Genomic DNA, 16863 nt, shown 5'->3' with positions numbered 1-16863 from the left:
TTTGTCACTGCAGTGAATTTGGTTTCCTCTCCACATCAGGCTTACAATGACTCAGTCCCAAGTACAGAATAGTAATAACTCTGTCCTTTTCCCATTTCTTCTGTGCATATCCTAGGTGGCTGCTCTACCCTGATCCTTCCACTCCTTCCACCTGGCCACAATAAAATCCCTTCCCTGAATGCATGCAGTGACACACAACAAATTAGATGCAACATCAGCAAATACTCTTTTATTTATACAGAGAAGAAACATCTGCCTTCTTCAGACCTGACCCCGATTTTCTTTCCCCTGGGACATGTAACCTCTTGGGCAGCTTGAGCCAAGAAAGTCTACTTGATGCTGACACAGAGAGGGCTTGTGCTTAACAGGTTTCCCTTGAAGTACATTTTGTAGAAACAATTCTGGCTGCCAAAATGGGACAGGATAACTGAGTGCAACCAGGCATTTTTGAAACTTCCCTGAAATGGTTGTCCTTGATGTCAGAAAATGAGTACCATAGAAACTGGACTTCAGGAAGTTAAGATTTTTTTCTTTCTCTTACAAATTTAGTTTTTAGTATAGCTGCTAAAGCAAACTTGAACCCTGTTTTTCTATTTCTGTTCAGTATGTTCAGGTTGTGAGTAGAATTTTGATTCTATTCTGTACATGGTCTGCTTGTGTATTTCATCCATGTTTTTGAAATACAGCCTGCTTTTGTCCTAGAACAGAAATACTTCTGTCAGAAACAACAGATGTATTATTCACTTGCTTGAATTCTTATTATCTGTAATATCTTTTTTTTCCCCAGTGACCAGGTGTTTGAAATTGGAGTATTAGATATTTTTGGATTTGAAGAATTTCAAAAGAATACTTTTGAACAGGCAAGTGTGGATGCTTTGCTGAATTTAATGTACCTGTTGTTATTTCTCTAATTAACTAGTTTTGATCAGAATACAAATATACGTGAAGGTGAAAATTTTCTGTTAAAATATTTTTTTCCATTGTACCTATATGTGTATGCATTGTATGCTGTTTTTTTACATTTGTTGACAATTTAAAAATAATATAGTAAATGTATATCGTGATTTTGAAAAGGGGTAGTATTAGCACTGAAAGACAATCTGAGGGAATAGTGTTGTTTGTTTCCATTCTTGTGGTATTTATACTTCAACTAGGTCAATGAATAGAAGGACAATATACTAAATTGGAAGAAAGATCAAAAGGTCTTCAGATGCCTTCAAGAAAAAATAAAACGAAAATGCTGCATTATGATAAGTGCCATTAGTGGCAGATTCACCTGTGTGTGACTTTACATATGACATTTCAAAAGATTGAATTGCATCCATGGAAAATAAATTGAAATTTATGTCACTTAATTCTTTAAAATCCTTTTAAATATCAAACTTTCTTTAAGATGTTTGCCCACCTTCAATATTAATCACTGACCACCAGAGTTCTTGGATATTATGTATTTCAGAAAGCATTAGTGGCTCTACACACCACACTCAAAGAGGTGTTTAAGTTGTTGTTCTGTTGTTCATTCATTCTGTGATGCAGAGGAAGAAAATCAAAGCATAGAACAAAAAATCAAAGCAGAGAAAAGAATTGAGAAGGCATCATCAGCAACAAAGGACTTGTTATTGTTTGAAATTGGGATTTGCCCCTTTGTCCCAGTCAGTCCATTCTTTTATGGCTCAGCTTCCTCCCTGTGGTGAAACAGAAGTCATAGAGCCACATCAGTTCAGCTTGTATAACATGTTTACATTGCTACCCAATTTCCAAATTCTTGAAAGCACACGGTAGGTTTACCAGTACATCAAAGGAGCATGTAAGAAGGCAATAAAATAAATTCCAGTTTCCCTCTCACAAAATTATTTTTGCTGTTACAGTTCTACCTTGCTTGAACATTTGTTGGACTAAGGACTCTTCCTTTGTACCGATATTCCTAGTAATTTACTCATTGTGAATGCCACCTTCATGGGAAAATATAAAGTGAAAAATTAAAAACATTTTAACATATTCAGTGTATGAAATATAAAAAATACATAAGCCTCTTGATTAATAGGTATGAAGTATTCTATGCAGTTTAAATCCTTCTCAAAAGAGAGGGGTTCATCTTTGGACTTATTGGTTATTTTCCTTTGACCCTGCTCTGCATTGTTTTTTTGTCATGAAACTCATAAAAGATCTGCAATTGACATAATGAAATACCATTAATTCAATTTTCTGGGGTAAGTAATTTGCTGCTTAATAACTGCAAAGGATAATTGAAGAGAAAATACAAGATCTGAGAAAAATTCCAGTAAAAAGGAATTAATTTTATTATTTCTGTGTGACAAACATGATAATTTCAAAATCATATGTGCATTTCTATTTCATTCTTTCTAAATAAAGAAGAGACACTTTCCAGAGACACTTGCTGTCCCTCCACCTGGACTGAATTAATTTTGTTGAATAATATGAAGTAATAATCTGAGTAATCTCAGAATCTATTTAACTGCATTCCTGAAAATACTAAGCAGAAGTAAGAGGGCTTTTTTAGTATGAACTCTATAATGCAATTAACGTATCTGATTCCTGAGGTGGTGGGTTCTAGTATCAGTGAAGAGAAGCAGTTTGTATCTCCATGTGGTACATACTAATCATGCAGACTTATCCCAAACAGCCTGAATTTCAAAGCTGGAGGTCTCTAGCAATCTAGTCTAATTCAGAGTTCTGCCTGGCCTGGTTAACCCTAACAAAAAACAGTCTTGTTAGCCCAGATAGGGTCCTCATGCAAAACATTGCATCATGTCTGCAAACATGCCCAGTGTCAAGGCCTGTGATTGCACAATGTTAGCATTAAATGTTACAACCAGACAGTAGTGGAGCCATAAAAATTATTTTTTAATCATATTTAGATTAGCATACTCTAAAATGTCATCAGAAAAATAATTTTAGGGAATTGTTTTTTTCTCAAATTAGTGTATGATGAGGCATTCTTTGTGATATCTGTTTTCCTGGTTTCTTGGAAAATAAAAAAATATTACTGTTTTCAACAAAAATCAAAACCTCCTGATTGCCCGAAACTGGGGACATTTAAAGTAGCTGTGTGAATCTTTCTGGAGTTTTATATCAGCCTGCTAGATAGACAGTTTAATATCATAATTAAGAGAGTAATAAGATAGTAAATCACATGTCAGTTTTAATAAACTGTGTTTGAAGATGGTTCAGGCAAACAGAGATGGATAAACTGGATAGAATAACTTGTTTATTCCAGTGTATGTTTTGGAATGACAAGGCATTAGAGTATTGAAATATCAAAGTCAAATGAAGAATTGCTCTAGGAACAGCTCATGAGCAATGCAAAGGAAGACAGCTGTCAAAGGACTAGAAAAGTAAGATGAATTATGCCTACACCAAGAATCTGATAAATTCTGTGGGCAAAACTCTGTGGCTCACAGCTCATAGAGAAAATACTTCTATAGGCCATTGCAAACAAGAAGGCATTAGAAGTTAAAAAACATTATTAATTGTTTCCCTTGTACTGGGTGAGTATTGGTAAACCTTTATTGTATAGAACATATGTGATATGTTATTAGAGCAAAAATGGGACACGTAATTCTAAAATAAAAGTAAATAAGTGTGTGGAATAAGCAATAGTGAGGAGAGTTTCGATTTTTGGTATGAAATTTAAAAGCTGAAAGGCAGGGAACACTGTTTTTAGAAGGCACAATCTGAAGGAGTCATTGCTCAATAAAGACTGAAAGCTTCTGAATTACCAGGAATCAGTGAGTTACTGCTTTTACTGCTCATCAGCTGAGCTATGGTAAATGACTACAGTACACTGTTAGCTCACCCTAATAACAATTTACAATCACTTCCTAGCAGTGATCACTAGCTTGGCAACAGCATTTTCCTGGAGCAGCTGCATACCTGCTGTGCCAGAAGACCTTTGTATACAACCACACTGAAACATGGTCAGAAGTGAGCACAATTTCTCCTTCCTATTCTGTAGGGAAATGGCCTTCATTTTGTGGTCATTTCAGGAAATATGAGTGCTCTACCAAAAATATCAATGTCAGTTTCTAGTGTTAATTCTATGTTTTCTCAGGCTTCTCTGTTTGAGAGAGACTGTATATCTTTGAGAGAGACTGTTTCCAGTTTATTCCATACCCCTCTAAAACTAGAAGATGTCTGCTTCTCTTCTAGTAGAATTTACTACTAGGTGAGATCTTGTTCGTGGCTCCTTCACAGCATGACTCCAAATAGTACAGTCAAGGAACACTACAACCTTCATACTTATGATAGCATGTTTTTGACCACAAACTGGTGATCAATGAATATAAGAAGCAATAAGCAGCATGGATAGTTGGTTGTACCAATTTCCCCCAGCTGTATTTAAGAAAAATGTATTATAGAAGAAGAAACAGACAGTAAAGGAGAAAGAGTAGCTTTTCTTCCCCCTGCAGAAAGTCAGGTCTTTCTACAGAAATGGAAGTCTGTAGTTGTCGATTCAACATAAAGAACAATAATGCAATAAACATAAACGGACAATGCTAGCAATCTTTTCTGTCCAATACAAATTAGAATTCAAATTAGAAACTGAAGAAAGTATTTACCTCTTGCTAAATTCTGTGTTTAGCTTTTGCAAGGTATTTTATGTCTGTAAGCCTCAAGTTTTGCAGTATTATTCTTTTTATAGGAAATAAAAGTGATTTATCTAAATTAGTACTGCCGGTCACTGCAACAGTCAAGTGTCTCTTGACTCCCATTCAGCTCCATACCCATTAAAGTACATGCACACTGTCTGTGTGATGCAGTATAGCTCTGGGAGAGGTGCAGCTTCCATGGCAGCTCTGTGCAGCACATCTCCTGCAAGAGGAACCAGCGGGCTCTGAGAGCAGAAAGCATTGTCTGCCCCACCCAGGACTCTACTTCAGTCACTATGGTGAAACAAAAGTGGTCATAGAACCCAGCTGTGTTGGAATTTTCACCTATGTTTATTATTAGGTGTGGTAGATTTTAACTTAGCATGTTATTTCTATGGTTAAATCTGCTGACACTACATTTTTTGTCACATAACATTTCCTAGCCAAAACAATCATAACAGATTATTTTACATTAAATTGCATTGTCTCAACCATTATACTGCTTCTAGCTGTCTAAATGTAAGGTCATGTTGTCTGTTTTGAAGGTGGGTGGATATGAATAGACAAAAGTTATGTGATGTAACTTTTCTACAGTCATTGCTGCCTCAGTGATAGTAGATGGGAGGTCAAACACAGGCTTTTACATTTGGACAGTCAGAAAGAGAATTTACAGATTTTGTTTTATGCAGAAGGAATCAACCTTCTTTTGTTTTGCCTGTGCAGATCATATATGGAGGTTGCTGTGTGCTTTTGTGGAATAGGCACCTGCTGGTCTACATTGAGCTCTATTCCTATGTAGGGACTTAATGCAGAATCTTCCACGCAGTTCCCAGTGCTGGAGTATTCTTTATTCCCTACAGGCTGATGGAAAGTGCTTACTACGTTAATTCAGTTTTTGACCAGGAAATATGACATGGTATTTTTAAGTCAGGCTTTTACTAGCTTCCATACACAGGAAGGTTTTAACAACCTTGTGGAGCAGTGAGGACCAGGTGATCCTTGGCACCAGGGAGCCAGGCAACAGGAGGAGCCAGAGGATGGCCATACCCTCCCTGCTGGGCAGCATTCCTGGAGCATGGGGGTCAGAGCCAGGGCTGGTTACGTGCCCGTCAGCAGCCCTGACCTGGCAAGCAGCCAGACAGGGCTGGGACCCTGTCACAGGCAGCTGGAGAAAGAGCTGGAAGTTGGCACTGCCATGGCATCCCCTGGGGCTGGGCCCATCAACAAGGAGTGGGTGGGGGCCCCAGGAAAAGCTGAGCAGGGCTGTAAAAGCCTATTCCTTCCCTCAGGGGCCTGGCAATCCTGTGGTTTACTTTCCTCCTCAGTCCAGCTCCTGAGGGTCTTACACTCTTCATGGCCTTTGTCAGGGTGTACTCCCCCCTCTTCCCTCTTAGACTCTTTGGTCTTCTTCCCAGTGCACACATTTCTTTCTGTTTATTCAGGGCACTATCATCTTTCCAGTGTTCCAGTCAGCCACTGGAAAACTAGTGTTACTTGACTTTAAAGCTGGCATATCATGAACGTGACATTAAAATAATTTTTTTTTATTCTTTTATAGTAGATATTTTGTAGCTAAAAATAAAATAATTTATCTCAAATTGAAATTCCCAGTTCAGTTTATGATTGATTGGTGAAATACTGTACAATAACATTTAATTGGCATACATATTTACTTTTCTGCAGTAGCACCCATTTTTATCCCATAGTACTTTGTTTCTGGCCAGCATTATGAGTGAAAAAATAATTTAGAACTGTTTCAGTTTCAGAACAGTTCCAAACTCTTTCAGGAAAAGATTGTTGTTACCATGGTTTTTTTTTGTTGGCTTGGTTACATACTTTAATATCTACAAAAAGTCGGTTTGGCACTATTCCAATTTGTATGGAAATTGTCCCTTTTTTGAGGGGCGTTTCAGACCCTCCTTTGTGGAAGGCTTCTCAGGTGACATGTTCTTGTTGCAAAGTTTTAATATAGCACCAGGCTCTCTTTTACAATATTTGAAGAACATGAATCAGCTAATGGCAACTGATGCCAGAGATGACATGGAGTCCTAGTGAATTAAAGATCTTCTGACAGAGGTAGGACTATGACTGAACTTGTGTTGGAGCTGCATGGAGAACAAGAAATCTGTGTTAGATCCTATTAGCACTAAAAGGCAAAGGAAGAAATATTATGGTTCCGGTTTTGTTATTAATTAGAAATATTCTGATTGGTACTATACATACAGAAAAGGATGTTGAAAGGTTTGGGTAGCAGACACAAAGGGGAACAGCATTCAAGATGCTTCTAAAAAAATAAGTAAATGTCAAGCTTATGTTTAAAAATATTTTGTGAATCCAATCTCAGAAAAAAGATGATTCTGTGTTTCATTATCTTAGAAACTACGTTTTTGAGAAACACTAGGGCACTTCCTTGAAGGTTAAATTTGACACTGTAACTTCATCATCTCAGCCCATAAATTAGGGCCTGGTAGATGTGTTGAAATGACAGCTGTTAGCTCTACTCCATGCTCTGAATACACATCCCTTGGGAGAATTAATCCTTCTGCATGACCAAAGGATGTAAATGAGCTTTCCAAAGGGTCTTTGCATCCATCTTTCCTCACTGATTGACACTCCCCAAGTTTGCTTTCCACAAATTTCCTTCTTTGGTAATGCCTTTTTCAAATAAGCGTAAGAGCCTGAAAATTGAATAGAGAGCAGGAAAATTTCATTAGTCATGGGTGCTTTTCTGTCTTCAGAGCACAGCACAGTTTTGGTATTCTACCTAAATTTTAATTTGGAGAGTACTTAGACTAATGTGATGAATACTCATTGCTTTTATTAAATGCCACTGTACTGTTTTCCAAAATCTAAAATTTGGGTGGTGACGCAAGTTATGGTTGTTTTTGTTTGGATTTTTTGTTTGTTTGTTTTTTTAATACTTGAACAAGCATATTTTTTCTTCTAATAATATTCTGAAAGGACTTCTTAGAGAAGACAGACAAATATATGGTGTATTTATTTTCACTGAGATGTGATAGTGAGTTAATGTAAAAAAGATTGGTAGAAAGAGAGCTACATAGAAGACATAGTATGGAGTCCACGAGATGCATATCAAGAACAGTTTAACCGTGTTTAATGACAAAAAGTACCATAGGTAATGTTGAGTTATACTGCTAATTAAAGCAAATATAGTTCTTGAAGGCATTTCCCAAATATTTGTTTTAGGTAAAAATCTATTTGAGTGGTTTGTTTTTGGTTTTGGTTTGTTTTGTTTTTGTTTTGTTTTTTTTTTAATTACTGTTATATTTCAATCTAATTTACATGAGTACAGTTAAACACATGTTTAAAAATGTGATTCTATGAACTTTTCAAATCTTTGGACAGAAAGTATATAATTTTTTATGTAATACTTAGAAGATTTGAAGCAAGAGAATTTGGATTTGCAAAGCTAGTTTAGTTCATATTCATCCCATTTCTACATTTCAGCTGCTTTAACTATTAAGTCAACCTGGGCCAAGCTTTTAATTTGAAACATTCATTTCATTACCTTTTCCCAGCAGGTTGTATAAAACGCTGAAATGGAGAAAGAGCCGATCAGAATGCGTTGCTTTCCAGCAGCCCCTGGCTGGTCTCCTGGCTCTCGTTCTGCAGAGCTGTTCTCTCAGCCACTGCTCTGGAGAGCAGCTTTGGGGCAGTTTGCAGCTGGTACAAATGCTTGAGCTACTTTCTGCCCTGGCCTGCAGTACCTTAGTGGCATTGTGGAAAGTCTGCCAGTCTGGCAATGTTGCTTATGTTGCTAAGAGGCACCCCAGTGTATGCCATAACACACTGGTTGGTAGAATTTTAAAAATCAGGTTTTTTTCTTTATCATCTATGCATGTTTTAACAAAATACTATTCCTTTTATTTTGCTACTTAAAACCAATGCTGTTTATCAGATCTTTGTAAGATGTGTCTAAGACAATCTTTCCTTCATCTCAAATTGTGTAGTTCAATAATTTTGCTGCAGAGTCAGGCTCTCAAATACTTTTTTAAAAATACATTTTAAGAGATTGGCTCATGATACAAGTAAGTCTGACTTTATAGGAATTTTGACAGCTTTTCTTATTGTAGAATACACCTTTATAAAGTTGAATGACCTGGTTCTCTAAATAGGTCATCTGCAAATAAAGATATATACAGCATGCATCATTTTAAGGCTTAACCATATTCTGCAAAGTGTAAGCTTGCCTGCCTTATAAAATAATGTTAACAAGCTTCTGGAAAAATTTTGTAATTAGAATTCCAGAAGTGATCAGTAAAGCAGAGTTTGCCTGCCACAGAGTTAAAAAAGCTGTCTTTTCCCTAAAATGAGTAGACACTGGAAGTCAATGTAATACTTCTATTGTTAAGAAGATAACAATCTGAATGTTTATAAATCCCACTTTAGACAAATATTGGTTTTATTTGAGGCTGTCTTTTGTCTGCACTGTAATGCATTAGTAAAGACAGTTAATAGACATTTGGTTGTAAAATTAGCTTGTCTCATTTCTTCTTGCTATTTTTCACACTAGTCCTTTTTATTGTATAGCAAGTACAAGTTGAATATGCTAACAGGAGGTGTTAATGGAAAATTCAGGCAGCTCTTACACATTACTTGGGTTTTCTTCCCTCATCTGAATGTCAAGCCATGTAATATTAGGATTGATCTAAATATTTCATACCTTTTCATGTGAGTTGCTGGTAGAATTGCTTTACACACTTTATTCATGGAAGATAAAGTTAATGGCTGGCCAACACAAATATGTGACTAGTTTAGAGTGAAAAGAAAATGCATGCAGGCATTCCTTATAACATTCCTCATACGAAGTGTGCTTACACCCTTTTAGGATTTTCAGTTTTCTTAATTTCTTAGTCATAGTTAATGTAGCATTGGAGAAGGTTTTCAAATTTTCAACAAATATTTCCACTTTAATGTAAAAAAACCAATTAAAACATTTATTCCACCAGGTTATTAAACATTTACTTATTTTAGCAGGTGAGCTTTGAATAAAATACAAAAGCACATTAATAAGATGATACAATTCCCACCTGTTTTTAATTGAAAATCAAATTTCTGTGAATCTATTAGTTGTACATCCTATAAGGCAATAAAAAAAATATTTTAGAAGTTTCTATACTATTTATCTCCCCAAATGTTGAACTTTTCTATGGAACACCATTTTCTTCCCAACCTTCCCTTGTAATATGTATAAAATGGAGAGCAGCATCTAACAAAATGTCCCTAGGTGTTTTATATGTTTGGGTAAAACACAATGAGCTCTTCAGAGACTGCTTTAGACTTCAGTGGCATTGTATGTGGAAACAGAGTTCTGTTTTTGTTAGCACTGAACTGACTACAGACTCAGGATCTTAAACAAATATGTAGGGTTTTTGTTTTTGGTTTTTTTCTAAAAGCACATTGTATTTGCATGATCTTCCTGAATATAAAATGCAGAAGATTATTAAATATACCAATTAATATATACAGTTACCCTTCTTCATTCAATAGAATTAGTGTAAATTTCCACTGCATTTGATAATACTGACATTTGATAACTCTTATGTAGAATTCACAATGAACTGTGCAGGCAGAAAATTGTGAATTCCCAATTTAACAATAATGGTTGTTAAAATCTAAATTTCCCTAGGGTCTTCCTAAATTTGTGGTCTACCAAGAGATACCATATTGTGGATTGACATTTCTTCAAATTCAATATTAGACATGCAGTAAAACCTACATTGATGAATTATCCAGTAAACGTCTAAAATTCTTTTTTTTCTTCATTTTACAATAGCTGTGTGTCAACATGACCAATGAGAAGATACACCAGTACATCAATGAAGTGCTTTTCCTACAAGAGCAAGCAGAATGTGTACAGGAAGGAGTTGCCATGGAAACAATGTATTCTCCTGGTAACCATACTGCAGTCTTGGATTTTTTCTTTCAGGTAGTTTCCAGATCCATTTTAAACCATATATATTAATACAAACTCATTGCATGTTAGGCTAATACAAACTTTTGCTTGCATTTTCCAATTTATGGCAAGGTCGTGGGTCAGAGGCGACAGCTCAGAGGCTCACAGAGCTTACTAAGAGAGCAGGGCTGAGGAAGATGCAGCAGACTTTCCCTGCCTGTACTGATTCCCCTGTAGCCTCTGTGTGTCGTGGCACGGTGACTGTGCTGCCATTGGGCTCAGGAGGCTCTGTCCTCAGCCTGGCAGCTTCTTTAGTGCCTGAAGCTAGTTTCTGGGCAACTTCTAGGAAGCAAGCAGCGCAATCAGTTTCTAACAGATCATCAATAGATTAATTTCTCCTGTATAAAAGGAAAAATTCTATTTCTCCTGTATAAAATTAGAAAAATCTGTTTTTCATTTCAGAAACCATCAGGCTTTTTGTCAATGCTGGATGAAGAAAGCCAATCTGTTTGGTCAGTGGAACAGAGTCTTTCTAAACGCATTCAGTCTTACCTGGATACATCAGATACAAATACAGTCTATTCCTCCACAAAAGATGGAAACGGTAACCTTGCCCCAAAGGATCTGGGCTCCACCTTCACTGTTATGCATTATGCTGGGAGGGTAAGTTGTTTGAATGTAATTTACATGCAGTTAATGAAAAAAGTTAACAAAACAAAATTTTACATGGCTTCTCCGACTCCTGGCTATAAATAGGATTTCACTGTCAAGTGCTAAATTTTCAAAGGACAACTTAGAATCTCAATGCCATATCTAGCATATAAAATGTTTAGCTTACATCACAGCACGAAAGATATAGGCTACCTAGTTCTGGCTCCTAAATTTTGTCTTGCTTGTAAGCATTTAGTGTAGAAGGGGGTGATTCAGATCCCTCAGCACAGATGCTTAATGCCATTCTAGTTGGCTCCACTTTGCATACAGATGTGGTTTTGAACAGTACAGGTTCCCTGTAGCTGCTCTGCTGTATATGTAGATACCTGGGTTACCAGCATGAATCTGGTAAAAAAAAAATCAAAAACAAAACCCCCACTTTTTCTGTTAGTAGTCATAATATATTTTTTTTTCTACAAAATCCCAAAGCAAGCTAAATGTTTTTCAGCATGAGTATTAAATTACATTTATATTTTTTTATTCGCTTGCCTGCAGTGTTCACAGGAACAGTGTAGTCAGTTATTTTAGACTTCTTACCCTTTCCTTTCCAATACTTCATTTTCACATTGTCCCCACAATCACGTACAACTCAAAGCAAGCACATTAGAAATGTCTTTAAAGGGATAGTTTTTTGTTGTGTGTTTGTTTGTTTGTTTGTTTGTTTGAAATAATCTGACAGTGGTATAAATAGGGACAGATCTATTTTGTGGCTCCACATTTGGAAATGAAGATGATGGAAGCCTGGAGTTGTGTTTTGGCACAAGAAAATTTGTTCCTGCCCCAATGATAGAAATGTGGTCATTATGGAAAGGACTATTTGAGTACTGCTTAAGTTCCTAACCCAAATACTCTGAATAACTCCCTGTAGGTTCTTCTTTCATCATAAAGCCTTATACTTAGAATAAAATTATTTACCAAAGTTAAGTGGTTTGAATACCTCCACTATTGGGACTTGTCAGTAAGAATGTGGGTACACAGTGATTAGATAACAGTGCTACCAAGATTTTGTGGAGCTTACTAGGACTTCAAGTGATGGAATAAGGAATTGACCATGAACTTCAGATGTCTAATTTATAGACTTTTTTTTACTTGTCACACAAGTAGTGATGGAATAAGGAATTGACCATGAACTTCAGATGTCTACTTTAATTTATAGACTTTTTTTTACTTGTTACACAAGTATTTTTTTAATGCCTTTCTGCTTATACAATTTTATCACAAGAGCTCAAAAAGGTTCCATACCAAAACTTGACATGGCAGCAGCAGCAAGGCATCTACATTATAATCACAACCAGAATAATAAGCAAATTTCTTCAAAATGGAAGAAGTTTTTGTCTATTCTCTGAAAAAGCAATCAGAAGATTTGTAAACACCAGGTTTTCAGGTTCTGAAAGTTAAACCATGAGTGGTAAAGAGGACAGTTTTCAGTAACGTGTTTTAGTCTTGCATGCTTGTTTAGATTTTTTGTTTTATAACATAGACACTTGGTTTGACCTTTTCCTAATAATAGTAATGACATTTAATCTAAAAGCCTGAACAAATAGACAGCTCTCGAAGTAATGTAAATCCACACATTCTTTTGAAGTCAGTGGAGATCCTTTGATTTACATTGGCCAAGGAACTATTCCAGTCAGGTTGTTCTTTGCATCCTTACAACAGTAAAATGCTTTGCCCTGCCAAAGCAGAAAAGATCTCTTGCAACTGCTTAACTCTGCTTGCTTTAATAGTAATCGAGCTAAATTCTTAAAGACGCTTGCGTTTTGGTATTTTGTGGGACTGTTATCTAGCTATCATAGCTTGAAGTTGCCAGTGTTTCATGACATGCATTTCTATAAAACTCTGATGATAATGTGACTGTACTAAATGGCACAAATCGAGTTTATTCTGAGACTAGTGTGTCTTTATATGTTGAGAACCTGAATATGAAAAACTCAGGTTTTAAAACTGCTGATGCTGTTCTTTAGATTGCACTGTTACTACATTTAGTAGCTCTTTATAGAGATCATTGGTGATATATGCTTTATGAAAATTGTTAAAGGATGAGGCTTTTTAAGTATATCAGGATTTATTGGCACTCAAAAATAAGAATTTTATATATAAAGTATCAATATAGTTTGGCAGGTTTTGAGACCTACTTTTATAGTCTGATATCAATTAAATGGGTCTAACATAAGTGAAGTATAAGCAATCTTACCATCGATTGTTGCCTTCAGACATCTCCAAATTTAAAACAAGGGGGCTTAATTCTCACCACAATGTTCCACTGATTTTTGCTCCTTTAACTTGGTAAAGCTTCTCTGTATTTACATGAGTGTAACTGGAAATGAATCAGACCCAGAGGGTAGAGAAAGAATTACCAGTAAATTGTGACAGGTGATCAAACACAAAAGTCTTCATTTCTAGTGTTAATCATTTATGCTCAGGTGGTGTGTCTAGGCTGGCAGCTGGGGAGGAAGTCACACTGAATGCAGCAGGCTCTGTGTGAAGGCAGACATCCTGATTTCTCTAGGTAACAGTTGTAACTGCAATGTACTTCACAGCTAGTGTTAAATGTTTACTCTGAGTCATCAAAAAAAAACAAAAAAAAAAAAAAAAGCAGCCAATATTCTGTGTTGGCCCTGGTATGAACCACTTATGACCCTTGTAATTTGGGCTTCTTTTCATCAGTAGTGTATGGTTGTCGGTCAAAGTCCAGAATTAATTAGGTTCATTTCTTTACTCAGACACTTGCAGTAGCTATTTTAGCAAGTCAGAAATGCTGTTAAACTGGAAAATGCAGTTATTAAAAATACTTCAAAGACCTACTTTTGTGTATTTAACTGAGATTGACAGACAGCGTTTTGTGAACAAAAGTGATATATCCAGCTTTATATTCTGAGATAATTACAGCTGATACAGATGTGTCCAGAGCAGACAGAATGGATCAGAAGTAAAAGAAAGAAAGCACAATGCTGAATTGAGGCAAAGAACACACAGGAGGCTCAAAGTAACATGTAAAGGGGAAAAGAAATCCAAATAATTTGGAATTCATACTTAATTTTCTGGCTGAATCAATATTTCAAGGAAGTCTGTGTGTATGATACCATTCTGAGAAACCTTGGATTTTTTCTTATTTTCTTGTGTGTTTTGGAGGGAAGAAAGATGAACAATATGCACAAGTTAACTTCTGCACATGGAAGAAATCAGCACAGGCCTTAGATATTTTAGTGGAGTCTGAGAATGAATATGGTTTTACACAAATGTGACAGAATGATCCAGTGGAAGAGAGAAAATGGATTTTGCCTCATTTCTTTTAATTTTGCTGTTATTCCTGAACAGGATTAAATCTGTCTTTTTCTGCATGAGCAATATGATATATTCCTTGTGAACACATATGAACACATGCTTAGCAAAGGCCACTGTGAGCCTCAGTACTTTATCATATCACATATTTTACTTTATCTCCTAGTTTTAATTTTACAGCTGAACAGAATCCTACAATACCTTGACACATTATGAATCTTTTCTGAGACCTGTTTAATGTCTTGGTATCTGAGTGCTGTAAGACAAAAACCTTATCTGTTTTGTTCAGGCAGAAGGCAGAAGAGAATTTAGAGGTTTTATGGCTAAAAAAAAAAAAATAATCCTAGTGAAAGGCTTTATCTGGATGGTTGTTTAACACATTTCTCTGAATACTGGCAGTCTGATTTCTTCCAGAAAATTTCTGCTCATCTAGGACATTGCTTTGTTTCTGATGCCTGATATGACTGTGGGTATCCTGAGATGCTTCTCACAGAGACTGTCTGTGGGGGAAGAGGCACACACAAGGTTGCCTTCAGGTAGCAAAGCGTTTTATGGGTGCATCTGACCATCAGCTGAAACTATCCTAATAATACTGAATTTCTAGGTTCATTTATTGATAACATTAATATTTACATTGTGGGCTCTCACTTAAGGAAGGGTTTCTCATTAATTATATCTTATATATCTATCTATATCTCTATATATATTATATATATATATATATGTATTATATGTGTGTATATTTATATATCTTTGAACTTTCAGGCATATCAATAGCCATAATTTTTGAAGAATAACATATCCATCATTGAACTTTCTCAAGGACTCAAAGTTCTTTATTTTTTAAAATTTTGTGGAAGAGTTAACGTATCACTAAGTAAATCAGAAATATATTGTCTTAGCACAGTGCCGAGAGACACAGCTTTACCTAGTAGTTGTATTTAATATAATGGTGTTTGCATCATTATTCATGTGATCTGAATAATAAATTATCACAATTTAAGCTTTCTGCTGTTTAAATTAAACTTGAATTTGCAAATTAAATAAGCCCCCTGTACTGATTGCCTTGCCACTGTTTTGACTTTCTGTACTGTAATAAACTGACCAAACCTAAAGATCAACTTCTTTGCTGTATAAACCAGTGCACATAATGTTCCTTTAAGTGCAGATCAATGTCTTTCATTTCTCAGCTGCCTGCATATCAAAAATACCTCTCAGCTGTCAGCTCACCTTCACCAAGGCAGTCTTTTCTGAAATGCCTTGTATAGCCCAGGCAGACTCTGAAACTGAACCTTTAAATCAAAAGACAAAAGGAGGTGGATTAATCAATAAGGATGCTTTCATTTTCACTATTTTTTCCCCAGGCTGAATCAGACACAACAATCAAATCAATCTAATCTAAATGTACCAAGGCATATAAAGGCTACTTGACACAGATTCTGGTTTTCACATAGGCAAGACAGTCTTGCTTTTTCTCCCTTTCTCCTTCTCTTGCTTTCTTTAAGTAGTCTTGATTTGGGATTTTCGCTTACTGGAGAAAATGATAAAATGCTTTCCCCCACCCATCTATTTTGTTTCTAAATACTTCCTTCTTTCAAAATGCTATTCTATCACAGTGTTAGAATAAGACTTGACAGACTATAAAATTATTTAGCTCACTCATTGCTTAGCAAGATTTGTTTTGGGATGTTGATAAAACCATTGATACTTAAAAAATGGTACATGTAAGAATATCACTCAAATTCAAGTACTGGCAGAAAATTAGCAACTACAAGTGTCTCTCTGTGCACCAAATTGTCCTTGGACATGTTCTCAAAAATTTCTCCTTTGCTACATGAGCTAATTATTTTCCTATTACCTAAAATTTACAACACAGGCAAAACTGAGTTTCTCTGTTACATTTTGCTATTTAAATAATAAAATTTTCATTTTTAACTGGGAATGCAGCCAAATTGTTCTTAATATTCCAGGTGGTGTTTCCCTAGCTTGTTTTACGGTTCCTGCCAAATCTGCCATTAACCATGAGCTTTTTTGGCCTATCACAAAATATGAAAATTATTTACCAAAAAAATAAAGAAGAGTATTTTAAGGACTTGATGAAAACTATGTGTAAAAGTGGTCCTGTTGATAAAGTATATTGGGATAGCAAATAAACCTGGAGAAAATCCCTTAAGCAAGTGAGATGTTATGAGAGAGGATACTTTAGGTCAGAAGATTTTCTGGCATGAAGGTAATTAATGCAGGAAAGAGGCAAGACTATGTAAAAGATAAGAGGGATACACAGTTCCCAAAGTCAGCTCTGTGGTTATCTGGTGAGTCTCCTGTTTTCTGGGTATTTTAGCT

At 35.8% G+C, this 16863-nt stretch overlaps 1 protein-coding gene across 1 annotated transcript in view; it reads left to right on the top strand.

Moving 5' to 3' along the window:
- Positions 1-16863, top strand: part of MYO16 (myosin XVI) — a 275699-nt gene that overhangs the window by 172875 nt on the left and 85961 nt on the right. The window contains exons 21-23 of the mRNA XM_041472384.1: positions 788-860; positions 10408-10560; positions 10990-11190. Coding sequence (XP_041328318.1) covers positions 788-860; positions 10408-10560; positions 10990-11190 — 427 coding nt within the window. The remainder of the gene's footprint in view (positions 1-787; positions 861-10407; positions 10561-10989; positions 11191-16863) is intronic.

This window comes from Pyrgilauda ruficollis, unplaced genomic scaffold, assembly GCF_017590135.1.
Source record: "Pyrgilauda ruficollis isolate IOZ18807 unplaced genomic scaffold, ASM1759013v1 scaffold29, whole genome shotgun sequence".
In the NCBI taxonomy this organism is placed as follows: domain Eukaryota; kingdom Metazoa; phylum Chordata; class Aves; order Passeriformes; family Passeridae; genus Pyrgilauda; species Pyrgilauda ruficollis.
This window is presented reverse-complemented; position numbering and strand designations above follow the sequence as displayed.